Source organism: Ictalurus furcatus, chromosome 13 (assembly GCF_023375685.1).
Source record: "Ictalurus furcatus strain D&B chromosome 13, Billie_1.0, whole genome shotgun sequence".
NCBI lineage: Eukaryota > Metazoa > Chordata > Actinopteri > Siluriformes > Ictaluridae > Ictalurus > Ictalurus furcatus.
Window position 1 is genome coordinate 9,302,858 of NC_071267.1, and position 18,949 is coordinate 9,321,806.

Here is an 18,949-nt window from a genome sequence, read left to right on the forward strand (position 1 = left end):
ATAACAGTTGTTCCCTTGCCAGCCTCTCTTTTTTTTCTCTTCTCTTCCTATTAATACGACGACAAATCCCACGGCATATCATATTAAAGAGAAAACTACAAAAAGCCCTCAGTCCAACAAAGTTTCATGTGTTGGAAAACTTCAAGCTCTTTACCTGTAATTGTTACAAAGCACTGGCACTGAAACAATGTTAAATAAATGAATCTTCACAGAAAACATCACCATCTCAACAATGTTTATGTGTAAGTTGTTACTAAACCGTAACATAGAACGGATGCATTAATATAAACCTTTTTGCTGCTATAGATTATTAACCTTAATCGAAATCTTCCGACCAATCAGATTTGAGAATTCCAATTTCGGCGTTGGGGTATGAATGAGAAATGGGCTATAATTCTGAGGGATTCATATCATGCGAAATGTTTTATTTTAACACTTAGAGAGTGGGTAGCGCTTGATTTGAATACCACATGGGGCCTTGATAACACATTTATAAGCACTGCATAAATATTTGAAAAAGTAATACTTGAGGTTTTATGGAAAGGCGTCAAAATTGTGCGGTGACAAACATTTGGATGAGGATTGTTCTCTCTTTATGCAAAACATAAAACACATAAAACCTGTGTTACCTCACAGGTTTTGACATAAGCCTTTCATAAATTCTCCAGCATTGCTTCATAAAAGATTTGTGGAATGCTTGTAAATATGTTGTTAAGACCCTGTATAGATACCCTTCATATAATGTGTTACAGTGAAGGGTAAGAGCAATAGCCATGTGTACTGTATCACTGATGACCCAAAAATGTGTCCCAAATAGACCTTCATCAACAGTGCTACTTTTTAGATCAAATGCATGTAGCACTCAAAGTGTACACTAATTGCATGTTCCCAGTGTTCCCTGGATAAGATCTGAATCCACTATGTTCCTACCAGGATAATGTTACTGAAGATGTATAAATGAATGAATGAATGAATGTCATATTTCCACCAGATATGGCACAGAACTACACTACCCATCAGCCCCAGCACATAACACGACCATGTAAAATGTCTCACTGATCACTCACACCTGTTTCATGTTACTCCTAATAAGCACTCCTATTTAAGTTCTGGTTTCTGTGTGTTTCATTGTCAAGCTATTGTTGTATTCATATGTTGTCATGTCTTCGTATATTCTATTCATGTTTATTGTCCTTGTTTTCACATCGTTGGTTTTGTTAGTACCTTATGTAATAAATCCTATCTGCACTTACCTCCCATACCTGACAAAATGAATGAATGAATGAATGAATGAACATTACCATTACCAGAAATGAACGCAAAATCAAGCAAACGCTGCAATATGCGGAGGAGCTTGCAATTATTCAAAATCACCGCAGATTTTCTGCCGATTTGGGATAAGACACATCATGTCACGTCATGCTAACGCTAAAGTCCACTTTGATTCACACGTGTCGACATGAGTACAGCTAAATGTATTTGCAATTTTGCCAATTCAAGGAGTTTACTGTAAAAAAAAAAAAAGCACAAGAAACTCGCATCGCAATTTTATTTTTAAAAAGCTGCAGCAAAATCCATTTTTGGCAGCAACGATCACCAAAAAAACCCTCCTGTACGGACTGGGCTACAGATGGAGATTCATATTTTAAATCAACACATTTTCTTGTACGGTATTTTAACAATGTAATCTTCAAATAAAATATAATCAGAAATTTATGAATACAAATTTGAACCCATGGTTTATGGCATATTCTCAATGAGCCAAGCTGAAAGCGTTTCAACTTAGAGACATAATGGAAGTAATAAACTGGCTATGCTTTGCAGTAAATACCACTGCTACATCTGCAAGTGAAACCACAACCATCTAGACAACCAAACACCGCAAACTTTTAATTCCACACCATTTCTAAACGATTCTTGCTCATCTGTGGGGGGGGGGGGGTTTTCTTATCGAATGAGGCTCTCAACCCAGCCCTCAGTGCTCCCTCTCCAACCATGCTTTTGTTTTTGTCCAGCTGCTGAGACAGGTGCGCAGGCTTAGGCATGCTGGAAGCATCCACAGGATACAACTCGCTGGACTATCTGAGGGCCTGTGATTAAAAACCTGGCATTTAGATGGGTATGTGAAGTAAGGCAGCAATATAAGAAAGGTAAAACAATAAAACCTTAATCTTAATTGACCTTTTCCTATTATGGCCACCTCATAATAATCCACCCAGAAAAGTGAGATTCCAGCGTTATATTGTATTAAATATTAAGTATTAATGAAGTACTACAGATCACAGTTGTCAGAAACATTTCTTAGTTTAAACTCAGACATTGCTGGTGACATTACAAACAGGTATCTTGTAATTATAGTGCGAGAGGGACTATATTTATGTGTGACCTACAGCAGGAGCCATCTGAAAACTGGACTTGACTTGACAGACTGTCTTTCTTTACTGTAGATATAAAGCAGACACAGATTTCCCGTTGGTGTTGCACATTAAAAATCACCACGTTTCCCTTCAGACAGCGAACACATAAAATGAGTCACGAGTCAAATTAGGAACAACTTCTTCAACCATGTCATTTTAATGTATAAAGAATATTAAAAAGTACCAATATGTACCAATAAAATAAAATTTTAAAAAATTAGACACAATACTCACAGAAGGGCAGTTTATTTTTACTCTAAGAGTGAAATGATCAAAAATAATAAATAACCCAAATTATAATTAAGACTTTAACTATAACTATGTCTAAGATAATATATGTCCAGTGTTCTGACTGGAATTGTACTAAGTTATTCAGTGTAGTATATAAATATATAAATATGTTTGAATCTCCTGTGTCTGAAGACTTAAAAACAAAAGTACAGGTTTGGTCTTTAAAGTGGTACCCATGCTGTAAAGGCAATAATTCCATTACAATATAGAGGATGGAATTTTAATAATACCTTCAGTCAAGCATAATTCAGAGTAATGTTCCTCTCTGCATTGGAGGACAAGCACAAAAAAAGGACACGACTGCACAGAGACGCAGGTCTGATGTGTCACCACTCCGCAGATGTGTTATGACTCACGCATACACCCAACGGACCGAAAATTCATTATCGATCTACATTACATGATGATTCCTTTCATAGTCATCTCCTTGGAATAGTCAGAGGCCTCTGTGCCGTTTTCAGTTCCTCTCTTTCAGTCTGTAAAACAGTGCTTTTGATTAAACAGTTTTAACAATTAAAAGCACTGATGAACTCTACAGGATGGCATAAAAGCATTCAGAATACAGTCTAGTATATCATTCACATATCATGACAAACAGCATGGGTCATTTGCTTCCAGTTACACTGTAAATTATTTATACATTATGAATGAGTTTAAAACCAGACTGTAGTAATTCTCTCAGTATTGCAGATGTTATTATAGGTTTGGAGCTCTAACCTCTTGCTTTTTCCAGGATCCAGTGCCTACAGTCGGCTTTACTACAACCACAGGAGGACGAGCCGGTCTGCTCACCTGTATTTGTACAGTAAAAAAATAAAGTACACCGAACAGAAACTGAACAATACAATGAAGTTAATATAAACAGGTAATTCATTCATACTGGGGTAACTTGCAACTGTAACTGCCAATTCCTTACTAGTTTCTTATTCTATTCAAGAGGGGTTTTTCTGGCAGTTTTAAGAGGCAAAAATCACAGTTTTAAACAACAATTTAAGGTGTCAGATTTGTTTTTATGTATTTTCCCACAGCAATGTTTTCTTTTTCGATATTTTGCTTTATATTACGTTTCTTCCGAATGACGCAAGTAAAATCCATGTGCCATTTTCGAAGGGAAATCCTTCAATTTGCTTCAAATCTACTGGAAAATCTACCTCAGGCATGGTGCAAAATCTTATTTGAGATTTAGCCACAAATGCATGACATTGGTGGGTTTTTTTTTTCTTAGCCAAGTTCCACCTACCAGCCGACTCTCCAATATCATACCACAACTACCAACTGGGAACGGTGAAGGCTAATACATGCTTTCTCTGAGACACATGAAGGATCGTTTCAAACTGCTGCATCACAAGACAGCGAAAGACAACCGAAGGAAAGCACTTTCTACGCTCTTCCTGACACAGCTCAGAGACGACCAAAATTAGCAACTCTGTGTCGCTGTGATTGACAGGGGAGAGACGGTATGCCATCTCTCCCACTCGGAGAACACGGCTAATTTTCATGTTCATGGATGGATGGATGTCGCATCATCGGAATTTGAATTTGCATTCTCTGGACAGCGTGGCAAACGCTTTCTTCTTGTGGCACTTGAGATGCCCAGGATTTTTAAAAAATGTGGTTTGGTACGTGTTCCTTCAAATGTGTCTGTATTATTTAAAGCAGAGGTTCTCAACCTTTTGTAACTACAGATAGATAAAAGGCAGGCTAAGCTCCGCCTCTCCCCAGCAACAAGAAAATACAGAGGGAGAGGAAACGCAGGGGTTTTTCATTTATACACATTCTATTTGAAAAGCAATAAAAACACTCCCCCGTTAACATGTTTGGGTATAGGGGCAGCCATGTTCACTATAGTGCAACATGTGGCACCTTACCGGTTTGGCATCAGCAGGACATGGAGGCTTAGAAGGAGGCAGAGGCTTCATTCGTACCTCTGGAATGGGTGGAGCTGTCTGAGGTGGCTGTGGGTCCGACATTTTAAGAGGAGGCTGCAAAAGTTGACCAAAATATGACGAAATGAATTGTTCTGAAACTTAAATTTGGCATCAGGCATCACACAGCCATTTTCTACACTGCAATTGTGTGGTGCTGAATGGTCGAGCACTCACTCGCGGAGCTGTCCGTGTCGGCATGACTGTGTACGAGGCGCCAGGTCGGGTCGCGGTCGAACTTATAAAAGCAGGCTCGCTGATCTCGAGACGATCCTTTAAAAGCGCTCGTTTTGCTCCGGGGTTCTCAAAAAGAGCATTCGACTGCTCTGGGTCAGCTTTTCTATAAAAAAAAAAAAAGCAAACAATGTGTAGTGTTTTACTAAGTGCAATCACAAGCACTTCACTGTGAACAAAAAAAAACCCCCAAAACAACAAACTTCTGCTGACTCACGTTCGACGCCTCGATCCAGTGCCCTTTCTCTTTTTACAATAAATCCAACTTCCAAATCCTGCTGCCAATAGTAGTAGGACTCCAGCTGCAACCAAGATGCCGATGATCGTCGTATTTTTTGCTGCGAACCAAATACACAGCAATCAGCTTGAGAATCTGATGCAAAAGTACCAGTGACCAGAAAGAATAGAAAAATGATGATTTAGATTTGTGCAACAGTCTCACTTTGGATGAAAGTAAGTAATTCCTGTGGTAGCTTACCAGAAGGCAGGTCTGCATGTTTGACATCGCAGTATGGTGGAGCCCATCCCGGCTCACAGTGACAACGGTTTCGATGATCACAAACCTATCAGTACACACAGGGAATTATGTTCAACCCTATAATCACATTCTGCTTATCATCACACGTCTGCAATGACATTAAGAGTCTCACCCCATGTCCGCTACATTTCCCTGAGCAGTCTTCACTCCCACCGTACACTTTCACATCCTGGCACGTGTTGTGAAAGCAGACCTGCGAAAATCAGCACAAAAATGTACTAATTACAAACGTGATAGCAGAAACAGCAGAAAGGTAGCACAAACACAACGTTCTGGCATGCTTACTTTGTTCTGGCCACATTTTGTTCCTGTAGGTACCATGCTTAGGTTCTCTTCCTCAGATCTCTCCCCGACTATGTTGCATACCTCTCCGGTTATTCTCAACAACTGAGCTTTTAGACCCGTAATGGGATACTTATTTCCCCCGGTGCAAAATATTGTTCCACAGTATATATCTCTGTGAGAAAGGAAAGTTGAACATTATTCACAATGAAAAGCAGTGAAACGACACAGAGATTTGTAACATCAATGTGTATGTGAGTCGACCTGGGAAAACCTTTCACACAGCGAAATTGTTACATTTTTTGTTTACTATATACATTTTGGAATACATACATACTGTACAAACCTCAAAAACTGCAGGTTTGTCTGAACCGAAACGTATCTCTCTATTGACTGCATCTCAACCACAATTAAACGTCTAGCATAACCCCAGGCACTTATGGAGAAACTATTTAAGAATGTCTCACTACCCAATGAGAGTAAATCACTGTTAAGCCCCGCCCACATGAGAGGTTTGTGCCAGAATGACAGATACCACAGGAAAGCTTAGAAAGCTAAAAAAATAAATAAATAAATAAATAAATTTATGATATTGGAGTAAGATATTTATGTTTTCTTAAGTACACGTGTCAAAATCAGGTTTATTATAGTTTTTAAAATATTGCTAGTTTTTATTTTTATTTCGTTTTGTATTTTGGTTTTCAGTCACAGTTTCGTTTCAGTTAGTTTTAATGGTGCATAAATAGTTTTGATTTCATTTTTTCGAAAATCATTACCTTTAGTTTGTATTTACTTTTAGTATCGTTTTAAGTTTTTAATATCATGGTAAAAGCTTTGATATTTGTAAACGTGTATGTGACAAAGGTGGAATAAATGAACAAAATACAAGATTATCTAATATCTAACAAGCTACAAAAATCACTCAATGTTGAATTTCGCTGCATATCGGTCATTTTTCATTCGTCAACAGTGATGGATCCACTCCGTTCAACCTCTGTCCTTAAGTCAGACCCCCCCCCCCCCCCCCGACATTTAAAATACGAAAACATACGTTTTATTCTCTGAAATTCCATGTAGTTTTTGTTCGTATTGCAGGTGGATGTTATAGTTGCAGTTTAGTTTTCATACTGAATGTATGAGCTCAATGATCGGTGCTGGAATTGGCTGCAATGCAAGGGGCACCAAGTTGGTCAGGGCCAACCCTGCAGATTATGATGAATATCCTCTAACAATAGACTGCTTGCATAATCAATCCGCTAAATCCAAGTGCATGCAGAAAATGGGGTTGTATAAACAGACCTTAAGGTCTGATCGTTTGTCGTTTTTGGATGAATTGAGACTAAACGACGTCCAACAGATTTTCCCAGACTGCTACACATTTACAGTGAAAGTTACAGTTTGAGTATTAAAGATATAGGAATAGCAATTATTTCTGGCCCTAGATAAAAAGTTTCAGGTGAGAGAGGATCTAACCTAATAGAGATAGTTTCAACTTACTTTTCTGCACATCTTCTGTAGCCATCTTTGCTCCTTCCACAGTGGGAATCATTTTCCCCTAACGTATTCCTTAAAAAGCATCCATGTGTAGCCACTTTGGCATCTACGAAAGAAAAGAAGTAGGTTCATACACGACCAGATCTGCCATATTACTACATTATAAATATTAAATCAGGAAAGTATGTGTACTTCATAAATTAGTGTAGAAACTTGGAATCTTTGTTAGCTACATTAGCAACATGTGCTTCTGAAATGTTCAGAGAAGCAGATCAATTTAGGTAGCTTTACAAACTGCTCCTTGTACATCTGCAATGCAAACTTTGTGTACAATTCCAAAATGACGGTATATTACACAGTCCAATCTGTATATACTGCCATGCTGTAATGCAAGCAGATAAACATGTTACACATCCTCTAACATTTTCCGTTTGTGAGATTTGATTGTGGTGCACTGCCAGTCAAATGTTTTTGATCACTTTATATTTTAGCATTCTTGTTTCAATGGCCTCATGTTATTTATTCATCACTGATTCATCTTGAGTAACTGCTTCATCCTGGTTTGGGTGGCGGTGGATATGGAGTCTATCCCAGGAACACTGGGCGTGAGGTGGAAATGCATCCTGGATGGGACGGCAGTTCATTGTAGGGTGTGAGGTGGGAATACATCCTGGATGGGATGGCAGTTCATTGCAGGGCACCCAGAGGTAATTTAACTGTAGTCATCAGTTCACCTACATGTTTTTGGGAGGTGGGAGGGAACTGGAGAACCCAGAGGAGACCCATGTGGGCACATGGAGAACATGAGAAACTCCACACAGACAGTAACCTGAGCTCAAGATCAAATCAGGGACAATAGAGCTGTGAGAGATGACAAAGCCACCCACTGTACTGCCTGACCTCATTTTAAATTGTCAGAATTTTCAAAATACATTCACCCTATTTATCAGTCATCTATGGACAGGAGCAAAATTGCCCATGGTCTCTGGTTGGGAGGGATGGCATACTCTCTTTCCCCTGTCAATCACAGCGACACTAGTCCCTCATGGATGCCTGTGAGCTCGTGTATGCAGAAGAGGGCAGATAGCGCCTTCCTTTGAGTGAGATAATGGGCTCTGTGATGCAGCAAGAGTGTCGGAAGGAGCATTCACCCTCTCCTAGTAGCTGTCGTGTGATAGGGGCAAGCTGACTGTTGGGCGGGAATTGTCAGATGACCGAATTGGGGAGAAACATAAGGGAAACAAATGTAACCAATTAATAGGTATAAGTGAATTGAGAAATGCTTTAGTTAAATGTGTAGTGAATTGAGAAATATTAGAAAATTACTATGCTTTTGGAACAACGTAGATCTAATCTACGTAGCATACCACATATTTCGGTTTTACAGTTAATACCAGCACTATATGCCTAGCAGGTTTATTTTTTAATAAAGAATTTGTTTCGCGCACCATTAGGGTCTGCCAATAAATAAAGTATCATTTTGTTTGCTCTGAGGCAATAATAATGATTCAACTTTAATTAAATATAATACGTTTGACAACATTTGGTTTATATGCAATATAAGTACCTTTTCCCCACAGTCTCTGGCAGTGCTGGAGATGAGTTGGACATTGACCATTGTAGCAGTAACTATCTTCATGACGGCAAGGTATCCCATTCATTTTAAAGCTGTCTTCTGGACACTGTTCAGACGTTCCTGTGCAGTACTCAGCCAGATCACACTCATTCGCAGAGGCCCGACACAGACTGCCGGCCTGTTTTATCTAGAAAGGAAACAAAACGCCAGGGTATATCCATCCATCCATCCATCCATCTCCTACTGCTTACTCCTTTTCAGGGTCACCTGGAACCTGGAGCCTATCCCAGGGAGCATCAGGCACAAGGTGGGGTACACCCTGGACAGGGTGCCAGTCCATCGCACCATACACACTCACACACCCATTCATACACTACGGACACCTTAGACACGCCAATCAGCCTACCATGCATGTCTTGTAGGAGAGGACTGGGGGAGGAAACCGGAGTACCCAGAGGAAACCCCCACAGCACGGGGGGAACATGCAAACTGCGCACACACAGGGCCACAGTGGGAATTGAACCCCCGCGACCCTCCAGGGTCGTGGGAATTGAACCCCCGACCCTGGAGGTGTGAGGCGGACATGCTAACCACTAAGCCACCGTGCCTGCCAAGGTATATGTTATAAGGAAACCCATCCCAATAAGATAAGCAAAGATAATCTTAGTGCCTACTCAGCGAGGCATGAGGTCCCTTTCCAGAACCTTCAAACTGACTGTCCCTCAGTGGTGGAACTTCCATGAACTTCCAACCTCAATCCGGACCACAGAATCCTTCACCATCTTTAAAAAACGACTAAAGACCCACCTCTTCCGTGAACACTTAACTAATCCCTAACTTGTCCCTTGTCTGCACCAACACTGGCTCTTACACCTCTACTCTGTGCACTCTGCTCCTTTAAAACTCATTAAAAGACCTTGTACGCTAGCACTACTTGTATTGTTCTCTGCTTGATATATCGCTTTGCTTGTACTTCCTCATTTGTAAGTCGCTTTGGATAAAAGCGTCTGCTGATAAATGAATAAATGTAAATGTAAAGATCATTCCTACAACTGTACCTTCTCTCTACGGGAGAGAAGATGTAAGGAAGGCATAATTTGGATGAATATTACTCTCTTAGAAAAAGCACACTACTGTTAAATATGACTTGTGTCACATTGTCAATTGTAGTACTCCTATTAGTATTTTAACAGCTGTCCAACCTTGTGCTTCCTTATTTTTATGGCAGTGAGAAATGATACACATTGCTTCAATGATATGTCATATGACACAATTTCCTTTGCTTCAAATACTGACATATCAAACACAGTAATTATTTAAGCGGTGGGGTTGGGGGCGGAGACCCTTCATGTCTACATAAAGTCATTTGTTCCAGAGAAACACACACACAGCTGCACAGATGTTAAAACTTGATTTGGTCACCCAAAGCATTTCCTGTGCAATCCCTTAACTTCTGTTTTGATGCAAGCATCGCAGCGAAAACAACATAGAATATTTTGCGCCAACAAATGCACTTGGTTTTGTAAGAATACACAGTGACTGCCACAATTATTGTCACCCTTCATTGAAAAAATGAAAAAAATTATTTATCTACACTACGGTACCCTCTTTATCCTGGTTGGCGTCACGGTGGATCCAGAGCCTATCCCAGCACCATGTACACATACACCCAAGCACGCACACATTCATTCACACCTAGGGGCAATTTAATGTAGCCAACTTGTCTCACCAAATGTTTTTAGGAGGAAAGGTGGGAGGAAAAAACCTGGAAAAAAACCCGGGAGAACCCGGAAAAAACCCACATGAACATCAGGAGAACATGTGAAACTCCACACAGACACAGACGTAAGCTGAGTTCAGGGTCGTACCGTGGACCTTAATGCTATCTGCTGCACCACTATTGTAATTCTTGAAAGCCTTTTTTCATTTGCTCTCGGTCCCGAGGATCTGTGTTGTTGCCTTTAACAATGTCCTGTTTCTCTGGGGTATAAAGATGATGCTATACACATGCAAAAACACAGAGCCAGATGGTAATGCACCTTTGAGTTTCCTTCGGGATTTTCAGTTTCCTCCCACCTCCCAAACACATGCCAGTCAATTGATTGGCAAAGATAAACTGCACCATAGGTGTAAATGAATGTATGAAAGCGTGTGATGATCTGGCTTCCCATCCAGAATGTATTCCTTCCTCACTCCCAGGTTTTCCGGCATAGGCTCCGGATCCACTGCGACCCTTCAGCGGTCACTGAAAGTGAGTGAATTTTTGCTCATTTTCATTGATGCATGCTAATCACACTGGAAGACACTGTACCTGGCAGTTTTCACAGCACTCGCCCTGTGCACACTGAGATCCTTCGGTCAATTTGCAGGTTTGGGCATTGCAACATCTGTTGTTGCACTCCTGCAAGAGAAACAGGACGTTACACAAGAGTGAGTGGTTGTTACGCAAGAATGCATTATATATACAAAACAAGCACAAGAATATCAAAGAGTTGAGCGAGCGGACCAAATCAACTGACTCTGCTGCAAATTCTGAGGGTTGTATTTACAGTGGAAGGAAAACAAAAGAGGCAGCTCACTTCTACTGTCCCACAGTCACACTCCTCCCCAGAGTCGAGGAAAGCATTGCCACAGACGGGTCCACCATAAATTCTGTCTGAGCTGGGGTGGTCCAGCAAGCAGCTGGGGTTGGCATTCTCCAGAAATGTACTCAGTTGATCAAGACTGCAATCACTGAACAGCGCTGGGAACACTGAGGCAGCTGAGCTGTGATAAACAACACAGAGAAATGTGAAGTTTGTTTGCTAAAATATAACGAATGTACACACTCGTAGGATTAACTGCAGAGCTGTATTCCCTTATTTATTCCACTTGGTACGTCATTTAAACAGCTCATTATTGATTTGCACGAATGAAAGTTCTTACTTTACAACTTCAGTCATAATGCAGTCTGAAAGGCCACAAGTGCAGCCCTGTTCATCATGGGACATACCCATGTTGTGGCCCATCTCATGTGCGATGGTTGCAGCCAAGCCCAGCGGACTCGTGCTATGATCCTGAGCAATAAAGGAACAGTCATCATCTTTTTCTATATCGCATAGAAGCGTAGCTGTTAGAGAGCACACATTTCATGTACTTGTGTATGCATAACTGGCCTGAGATTACCTGATTAACACCTCCAGAGGCTTTAGTGCACATTGCAAATTTGTTTGCCAACCCTACGGTGCTACCCAAAAAATCGGCACCACTGCATGAAACAGAAAGCAATGAATACACCGGACTTATGCATGACGATCGTTACTATGGTCCAGACTCCTGGGTGTACTGTAATACTCACGTTACAAATTGTGCATTGTCATGCTTGACTCTTTTGAGCAGTTCCTTCTGACGCCACTGAATAAATCTGGTTAGAGTGTCACTCTCACTCACACTGACCATGATCTGATCTTCTACATTCCACACCTCCAAGCCCACCAGCAGCACACGGATACCGTGTGGACGATAGAACTGAGGAAGGAATAATCTTAGTTACGAGATATGAGACATGTAACAGAAAACATGCAGGATATAATATACTCGACTTTACACTAGGGCTTTACATTTACTCATTTAGCAGACGCTTTTATGCAAAGCGACTTACAAGTTCAAGTTCAAGTTCAAGTGGTTTCATTGTCATTTCAACCATACACAGTGAAACGAAACAACGTTCCTCTAGGACCATGGAGCTACAATAAACAACACACTAACCACATGATACGACACAGAACTAAATAAGATCTACAAATGAGGAAATACAAGCAAAGTGATATGTCAAGCCGAGAACAATACAAGTAGCGCTACTATACAGGAACTTTTAATTGAGTTCTAGAGAAGCTAAGTGCGCCGTGTAGAAGTGTAAGAGCCAGAGTAAGTTTTTTATTATTATTTATTTATTTATTTATTTTTATATAGAAGGATGATGTGGGGTTGGCATTTTAGGGTTTAGTTACATGTTCACAGAAGAGGTGGGTCTTTGGCTGTTTTTTGAAGATAGTGACCGATTCTGTGGTCCGGATTGAAGTTGGGAGTTCATATAAGCAAATATGAATAAATTATTTGGATTGAGCAGATCCTTTGGTCTAAACAAACACAAATACAGATTCGAATAAGAGGGGAACTTATTCATTTTTTGTTTTGTTTAGAAAGCCTGCCATGTCGACACACTAGAACCAGGATCTGGGAATCAGGAATGGGACACCAAAACTGGGACACAAAAGAAGTTGTGTTAGTGTCAGGTTTTTATTTTGATTGCAAGCTTGTTGGAGAAAAGTTAGTAAGGAATTGAATCGTATGTGAATACACTATTCGCGACTGGAAAGATAACGTGTTCTAAACGTATACAAATACAGGTGTAAATATGAGCAGCACTGTTTTACGTCTTTCTTTCTTTCTGTTTCTTTCTTTCTTTCTTTCTTTATTTATTTATTTACTGGAAAGCCAGAAAGGTTCACAGAGCATCTGGTTTAGACTAGAGGTGTGCGTCAGGATTGGGATCCAATGGAACGCGACAAAAAACACACGAGTGGGAGGTATTTCATTTCAAGTGATATGGGTGCATATGTAAAGGGTACAAGTATGAAAAGACCACATTAATTACCGTATAGTAAGCGCAGTATTATGAGTTTTCTTTTTCCTGGTCTATTAATCAGAGGTTTGCTCCAGTAGACCCATCTAAACACTGTCTTACTGATATTTCTATTATATTTCTGTACAAACTGGCCCCAGATTCACAAATATGGACATATGCTTTTAGTTTTAGAGCTGCTGCTCCATATAGCACAGACCATGCACTACATAATATTTGAGAACGAGGAAGTTCAGGAGTTGAATAAATCTATGTTGGGTAAATTACCACTTTATTTTTTGTTATAATTTACGAATGACGAGTTACTTCTTTTTTAAAGCAACCCTGGGGTTTATTTCAGGGTTTTCCAATGTTTCTGTGAGCACAGAGGTAAGGTCTTCCGCTTTAGACAAATATTTCGAAAGACACAAATTTGTACAGATAGTGAGAGATAGTGGCATTGTGTTCCACTCGTATATCAGATAGCAACAGTAAGAAAATAATACCTTATCAACATGATTTATGGCTTCCAACATCCTTGCCCGTACCATCTCGTCATTTGACTTGAATCTTCTGTACTGCAAGAGGGAAATACAAATCGTCAGTTGTGACCTTCTCATTCCAAAGAAAGGGGAATAAAGCCTTTGTGTGTGAATAAAGCTCTTACTTCACTATTGTCAACCACAAGAAACAGCTCCACGTATCTCTGGGTCTGAAATACAGTCTTCATCTTCTACAAAGATGAGGAAAAGCTTTAGACATAGTGGTAGTACAATAGTATTTTTGCACATAATGCGATCCAGATGATGACAGGAGTAATTTTAGAAACACATACCCAGCTGCTGCGTTTGAAGAGGGCTGAATTTCTGGGTTCCTTATCATAAACTGTGATAGCGGAGTCTCCATAAGCACTCCTCTTCTTCCTCAGGTATTCCTGCTTATAGAATGCATGGTCTCCCTCATTGTTGTCACTCAGGGGCTCGATCAGGTACATCTGCTTTTCAACCCTTATAAAACCTCTACAGAGGAAAAAATTCGACAGCCTATATGGTCAAACGTCATATTTATGTCTTTATGTCTAATGTGTTCACGTTACCCTTCTTCTCCTGTAGTAGCTATAATATTGGACATTACCTCATGCCAGAGCAGACTCCAACACTCACTGATGAATCCTCTATTCCATCAATATGGCCATGATAATAACAGTGGTGCTGCAAAACAGAAATAATCTATATTCAGCTGATGATACTTTGTAAAAGACGAGCAATAAGTATACAATACTTATATGTATAAAATATGACATCCCATTTGAAGGTATGGAATTGTAGAATTAATGTGCCTTAGATCAGATTTAAGTTGAATAAAAAGAAGTAAACTTACGTCAAGCTTTGGAGATGTGATCACAGTTGAACCGTCTGCTTCATAACGTATTTCAGTGTAATTGGGTCCAATGAGAAATCTATGATTTTGTTAAAAAGTTTTAAAATCTTTTTAATAAAGAGGCATTTACTTGGTTATCAAAATTATTAAACCCAGTAAACGTTTAGGTTTTTAATCTAAAAACTATTTATTCAGTGAATTATTCAGTAGCTATGGTGAAACTACGGTGCTGTGAAAAAAGTATTTGACCCCATCCTGATTTCTTCTGTCTTTGTGTAGATCTCATACAAAATTGTTTCAGAAATTTAAACAAACTCTAAGATGAAACAAAGGCAACCTGAGTAAACACAAAATACAGTTTTAAATGATAATGTTATTTATTGAAGCAAAAAAGTTATCCAATACCAACTGGGCCTATCATATTTAGTATGAGATACCCAAAAGTAGAAGAAATCATGACTATAATAGGAAAGGTTACAATTAGTGACAAGACTGATAAATGTGTGTTCTGGGAGTTTAAGGTAATAAAACTGCAAAACATATATAATTAATAATGCATAATGTTCTGTTTGTTTTGTTTGTTCGTTTGTTTTACCTGTTCTTTTGCAAGTGAACTGTATGATTATTTCCATTAAAGAACAACTGATATAGAAGTTTCTCAGGATACTTTTCATGTTTGTTGGATTCCAAAGCCTAGGAGATAAAACCTTTATTGATCTATACAGTATATGTGACAGCTTATCAAATGAAATCTTTTAAAGACACAAAAAAACCTAACACTATTAGGCCATAGTACAATTTGTCCACTTTTATGTAAACCCCAATTCCACTTAAAGCCATGGGTCAATGACTGACCTGTTTACTGACATGCTTGTGGTGCTCACTGAGTCGTTGCGGTCTCACTACATCATACCTCTCAACATGACTCATTGAAGGGATCTCAGTGAAGCTTCCTGTGAATAAACGGCCAGAACTTTGACAAAACCGCACAATTTTTAAATAGGTCAAGTCAGGTCAGGTCAAGTCAAATTGGTTTCATTATCATTCCTCGATATAACTCACATAATGTACAGTGGAACGAAATGTTTCATTAGCACCATGGTGTAACATGATGCAGTAGCACAGTACACAGGACTACACAAAGTGCAAATACACAACAGTGTGTGAGACAAGTACAAAATATGCAATAAATACTCAGGACAGTGCATGATAACTAGTCAGGAATACTGAACATTAAGGGTTTTTTTTTTTTTTTTTTAAAACAACTTAAAATAAAAGTGCAAAAAAAAAAAAAAAACAACAACAAAACAAATGGGCCAAGCCAAAATGGCAAAATATTAAGCTTTTAATGGTATAATCCAGTGGTTTTCAAAGTGGGGGCCGGGGGGACTCAACAATTTGGTGTGAAAAATAAATTCTCACTCTCAGACAACCACACACACACAATCAATTCCTAATGTAATGTAATGTAAAGATGTAAGATGTAATTATTAATGAAAAAAAAGGGGATATATTCAGAAGTCTGTATTTTTAATGTGTTTTAAAGACATCTTGCAAAAGGGGGGCCTCAGTCAAATGTTAATGCCATTTGGGGGGCCTTGCCCTGGTAAAGTTTGGGAACCCCTGATCTAACCAACAAATCATTTGCTTGTTTACTTTTGCTGTAGTGAACTGAAGCTAGGAAGTAAAATAAAATAAAATATAAAAAGTTGTTTACCCACAAGGCTTAAACATTTAAAGAAATCAAAGGTAAAAACTATCCCATGCTAAGTTACTTTATCTATTTGTTTCATTCTTGCTATTTTCCTGACCAATGATTTGTTGTTAAGAACATTAAAAACTTCATATTTTGCCATTTTGTGCTTGACCCGTTTATTTGCGCAGGAGTGTACACTCGAACAGCATGAGCAGTAAACAAACAAACAAACAAAGTGTCTTGTTACAACAAAAAGGGTTTCATAGCAGTTAATCGGTGTTGCATACTTTGTAGAGTCCTTGGGTGTTTACATAGATATAGACAGACAGACAAATATACGCATGTGTGTATGTGTGTGTGTGTGTGTGTGTGTGTGCAGTCTGTATATATTCTCCTTCAATTTCAACAACGCAAATCATCCCCAAAATGTCACCCAAAAGGTTTTCTCATACTGATGTTACAAGAAAGTTGAATGTTGGACACTGATCATAGTGTGAACTCATCTGACATATTCAGATCCCTGTTCATCTATAACTGCACCAGTACATTTCACTCGAGTTGCTTGCTGTCACTCCTTCATCTTTATTATTCATTTCTAAAGTGCTATAAAGAAGCTATTCCTTTTCCCTGAGAATGTAAATGATTCACTTACCCCAGTCACACAGACAGCAAAAGATGACAGCGATATAACGCATGGTTCTTCAAGTTCATAAGCGGGCATAGTTTATTCTCTGAGATAAAGAATGGGGAAGACTGAAAACACGCTTTGGCGCAAAGCCACGCCCCCTTAGAGTGGTGACGTAATGCTGTGAGAGCTCCAACTGTTGTAGCTAGGTCTGAACCCGAGCATTACACACACACTACACACTTATTCCGGGAACATTACACTGACTCTCTTCAGCTAGTGTGGGATCTTTTCTGTATACCTCTTATTTTAAAAAATAATAATAATAATAATAAATAACTGTGTCATCTTCATCCAGATGAAATAACACAGTTTATCCATGAAAAAGAGACAGAATCACTTATAGTTGCATCCCAGATTTTTGTTTACTATTTTATAGTCTTTAGTTTTTAGCACTAATCTGTCTAGATCACTATTTAGGCACACTATTTGGGGAAAAGCTAGAAAGGCACACCTACTATTCGGAGAGAGTCCAGCAACCGAATTCAGACGCACCACGTGATATCCTGTAAGAGGCTAATGACTCACGGTATTTTATTAAAGGAAACACACTCCCTGTTCCGCAGGCAAGATCAGATATCTTGCATTAAACAATTAAATAACTGCATAAATAATGTCATACTCTCACCTTAGCCTTAATCTCAGTATCCAAAAGGAAATGTTTTGCCTACATTTGAGTTAAAAGCACTCACAAAAGACTTTCTAACATTTTGTAGTGTTGCAAAGTGGAACAGAAATGGATCATGTTTTTGGGATTATATATCATGAATCTACACAAGGGCGGAGCTACAGGGGTGGCATGGGGTGGCCACCCTAAGTAAAAGCATTGCCACCACAGCATTGATATCCCAATGTATAAAATGTTAAATGTTTCCTGGACAGATTTATAGCAGCGTATTTTTCATGTATTTTTCAGATGCATATGAAATCCATCAGTTATAATGTAATGTTTTAATTTGTATTCATTTAGAAAATAAAACTATTGAGTGTAGTGTACAATTAGAACGCTAGATAGTCTAAACTGCATACTCATTGCATCTTATTATATTTTATCCAAGTAATAAGTGAAGATATTTGTTGGTGACTTGAATGCATCACAGCTTAACTTGTGACAGGGGTGGCTTGGCAGTTAATGCGCTGGGTTACTGATCGGAAGGTCTGGGGTTCAAGCCCCAGGACTGCCAAGCTGCCACTGTTCGGCCCTTCAGCAAGGCCCTTAACCCTCTCTGCTCCAGGGGTGCCGTATCATGGCTGACCCTGCACTCTGACCCCAACTTCCTGACAGGCTGGGGTATGTGAAGATGTGCTGTAATGTATATGTGACCAATAAAGACTCATTATTTGTTATCTGTCGGTGACTTCAATAAACCACTGAAGTCACTTGATGCATTGAAAGTTCCTAATATAATCTACATTGTTTGTCATGCTTAGTAAATTAATCTTGGCATTATAGTCTTAAACTTTACAAGTTTGTGTAAAACTCAAGAAATGTGTCAGAAGTTAAATATATCTTACCATCTAATTTAATTTATTTATCCATCCATCCAATCCAGTTGTCAGGTTCAGCCTAAATCAATCGCACAACAGTCGATTGCTTCAGTATTGCCACCCGTCCCACCCCATAAATAATTTTTTAGATCCGCCCCTGAATCTACAAAAAATAGACCATAATATTGAAATGGGAGGAAAGTCAACATAGCTTGATAAAATATTTACAACCAACTTGTGACTGCATAAGTATTCACCCCCATAACTGAGCTCTTGTGTAATCAGTTCCATCAGAAGTTATACACGTAATTAGTTGAATGGGGTTGTGTGCAATTAAGGT

General features: G+C 39.1%; 1 protein-coding gene across 1 annotated transcript; it reads right to left on the reverse strand.

Annotated features, from left to right (window-relative positions):
- Nucleotides 1-2,114: 2,114 nt before the first annotated feature.
- adam8b (ADAM metallopeptidase domain 8b) lies at nucleotides 2,115-17,738 on the reverse strand. The gene is made up of 23 exons (XM_053640331.1): nucleotides 17,089-17,738; nucleotides 15,596-15,693; nucleotides 15,336-15,433; nucleotides 14,741-14,819; nucleotides 14,495-14,571; nucleotides 14,196-14,379; nucleotides 14,028-14,093; nucleotides 13,867-13,938; nucleotides 12,095-12,264; nucleotides 11,923-12,004; nucleotides 11,683-11,813; nucleotides 11,337-11,523; nucleotides 11,069-11,158; nucleotides 8,749-8,944; nucleotides 7,185-7,287; nucleotides 5,691-5,862; nucleotides 5,518-5,598; nucleotides 5,346-5,430; nucleotides 5,085-5,205; nucleotides 4,811-4,973; nucleotides 4,577-4,690; nucleotides 3,426-3,500; nucleotides 2,115-3,184 (listed from the first exon to the last, which is right to left on the reverse strand). Exons 1-23 carry the CDS (start codon nucleotides 17,129-17,131, stop codon nucleotides 3,128-3,130), a joined length of 2,544 nt encoding a protein of 847 aa, XP_053496306.1. The 5' UTR covers nucleotides 17,132-17,738; the 3' UTR covers nucleotides 2,115-3,127.
- Nucleotides 17,739-18,949: the final 1,211 nt, after the last annotated feature.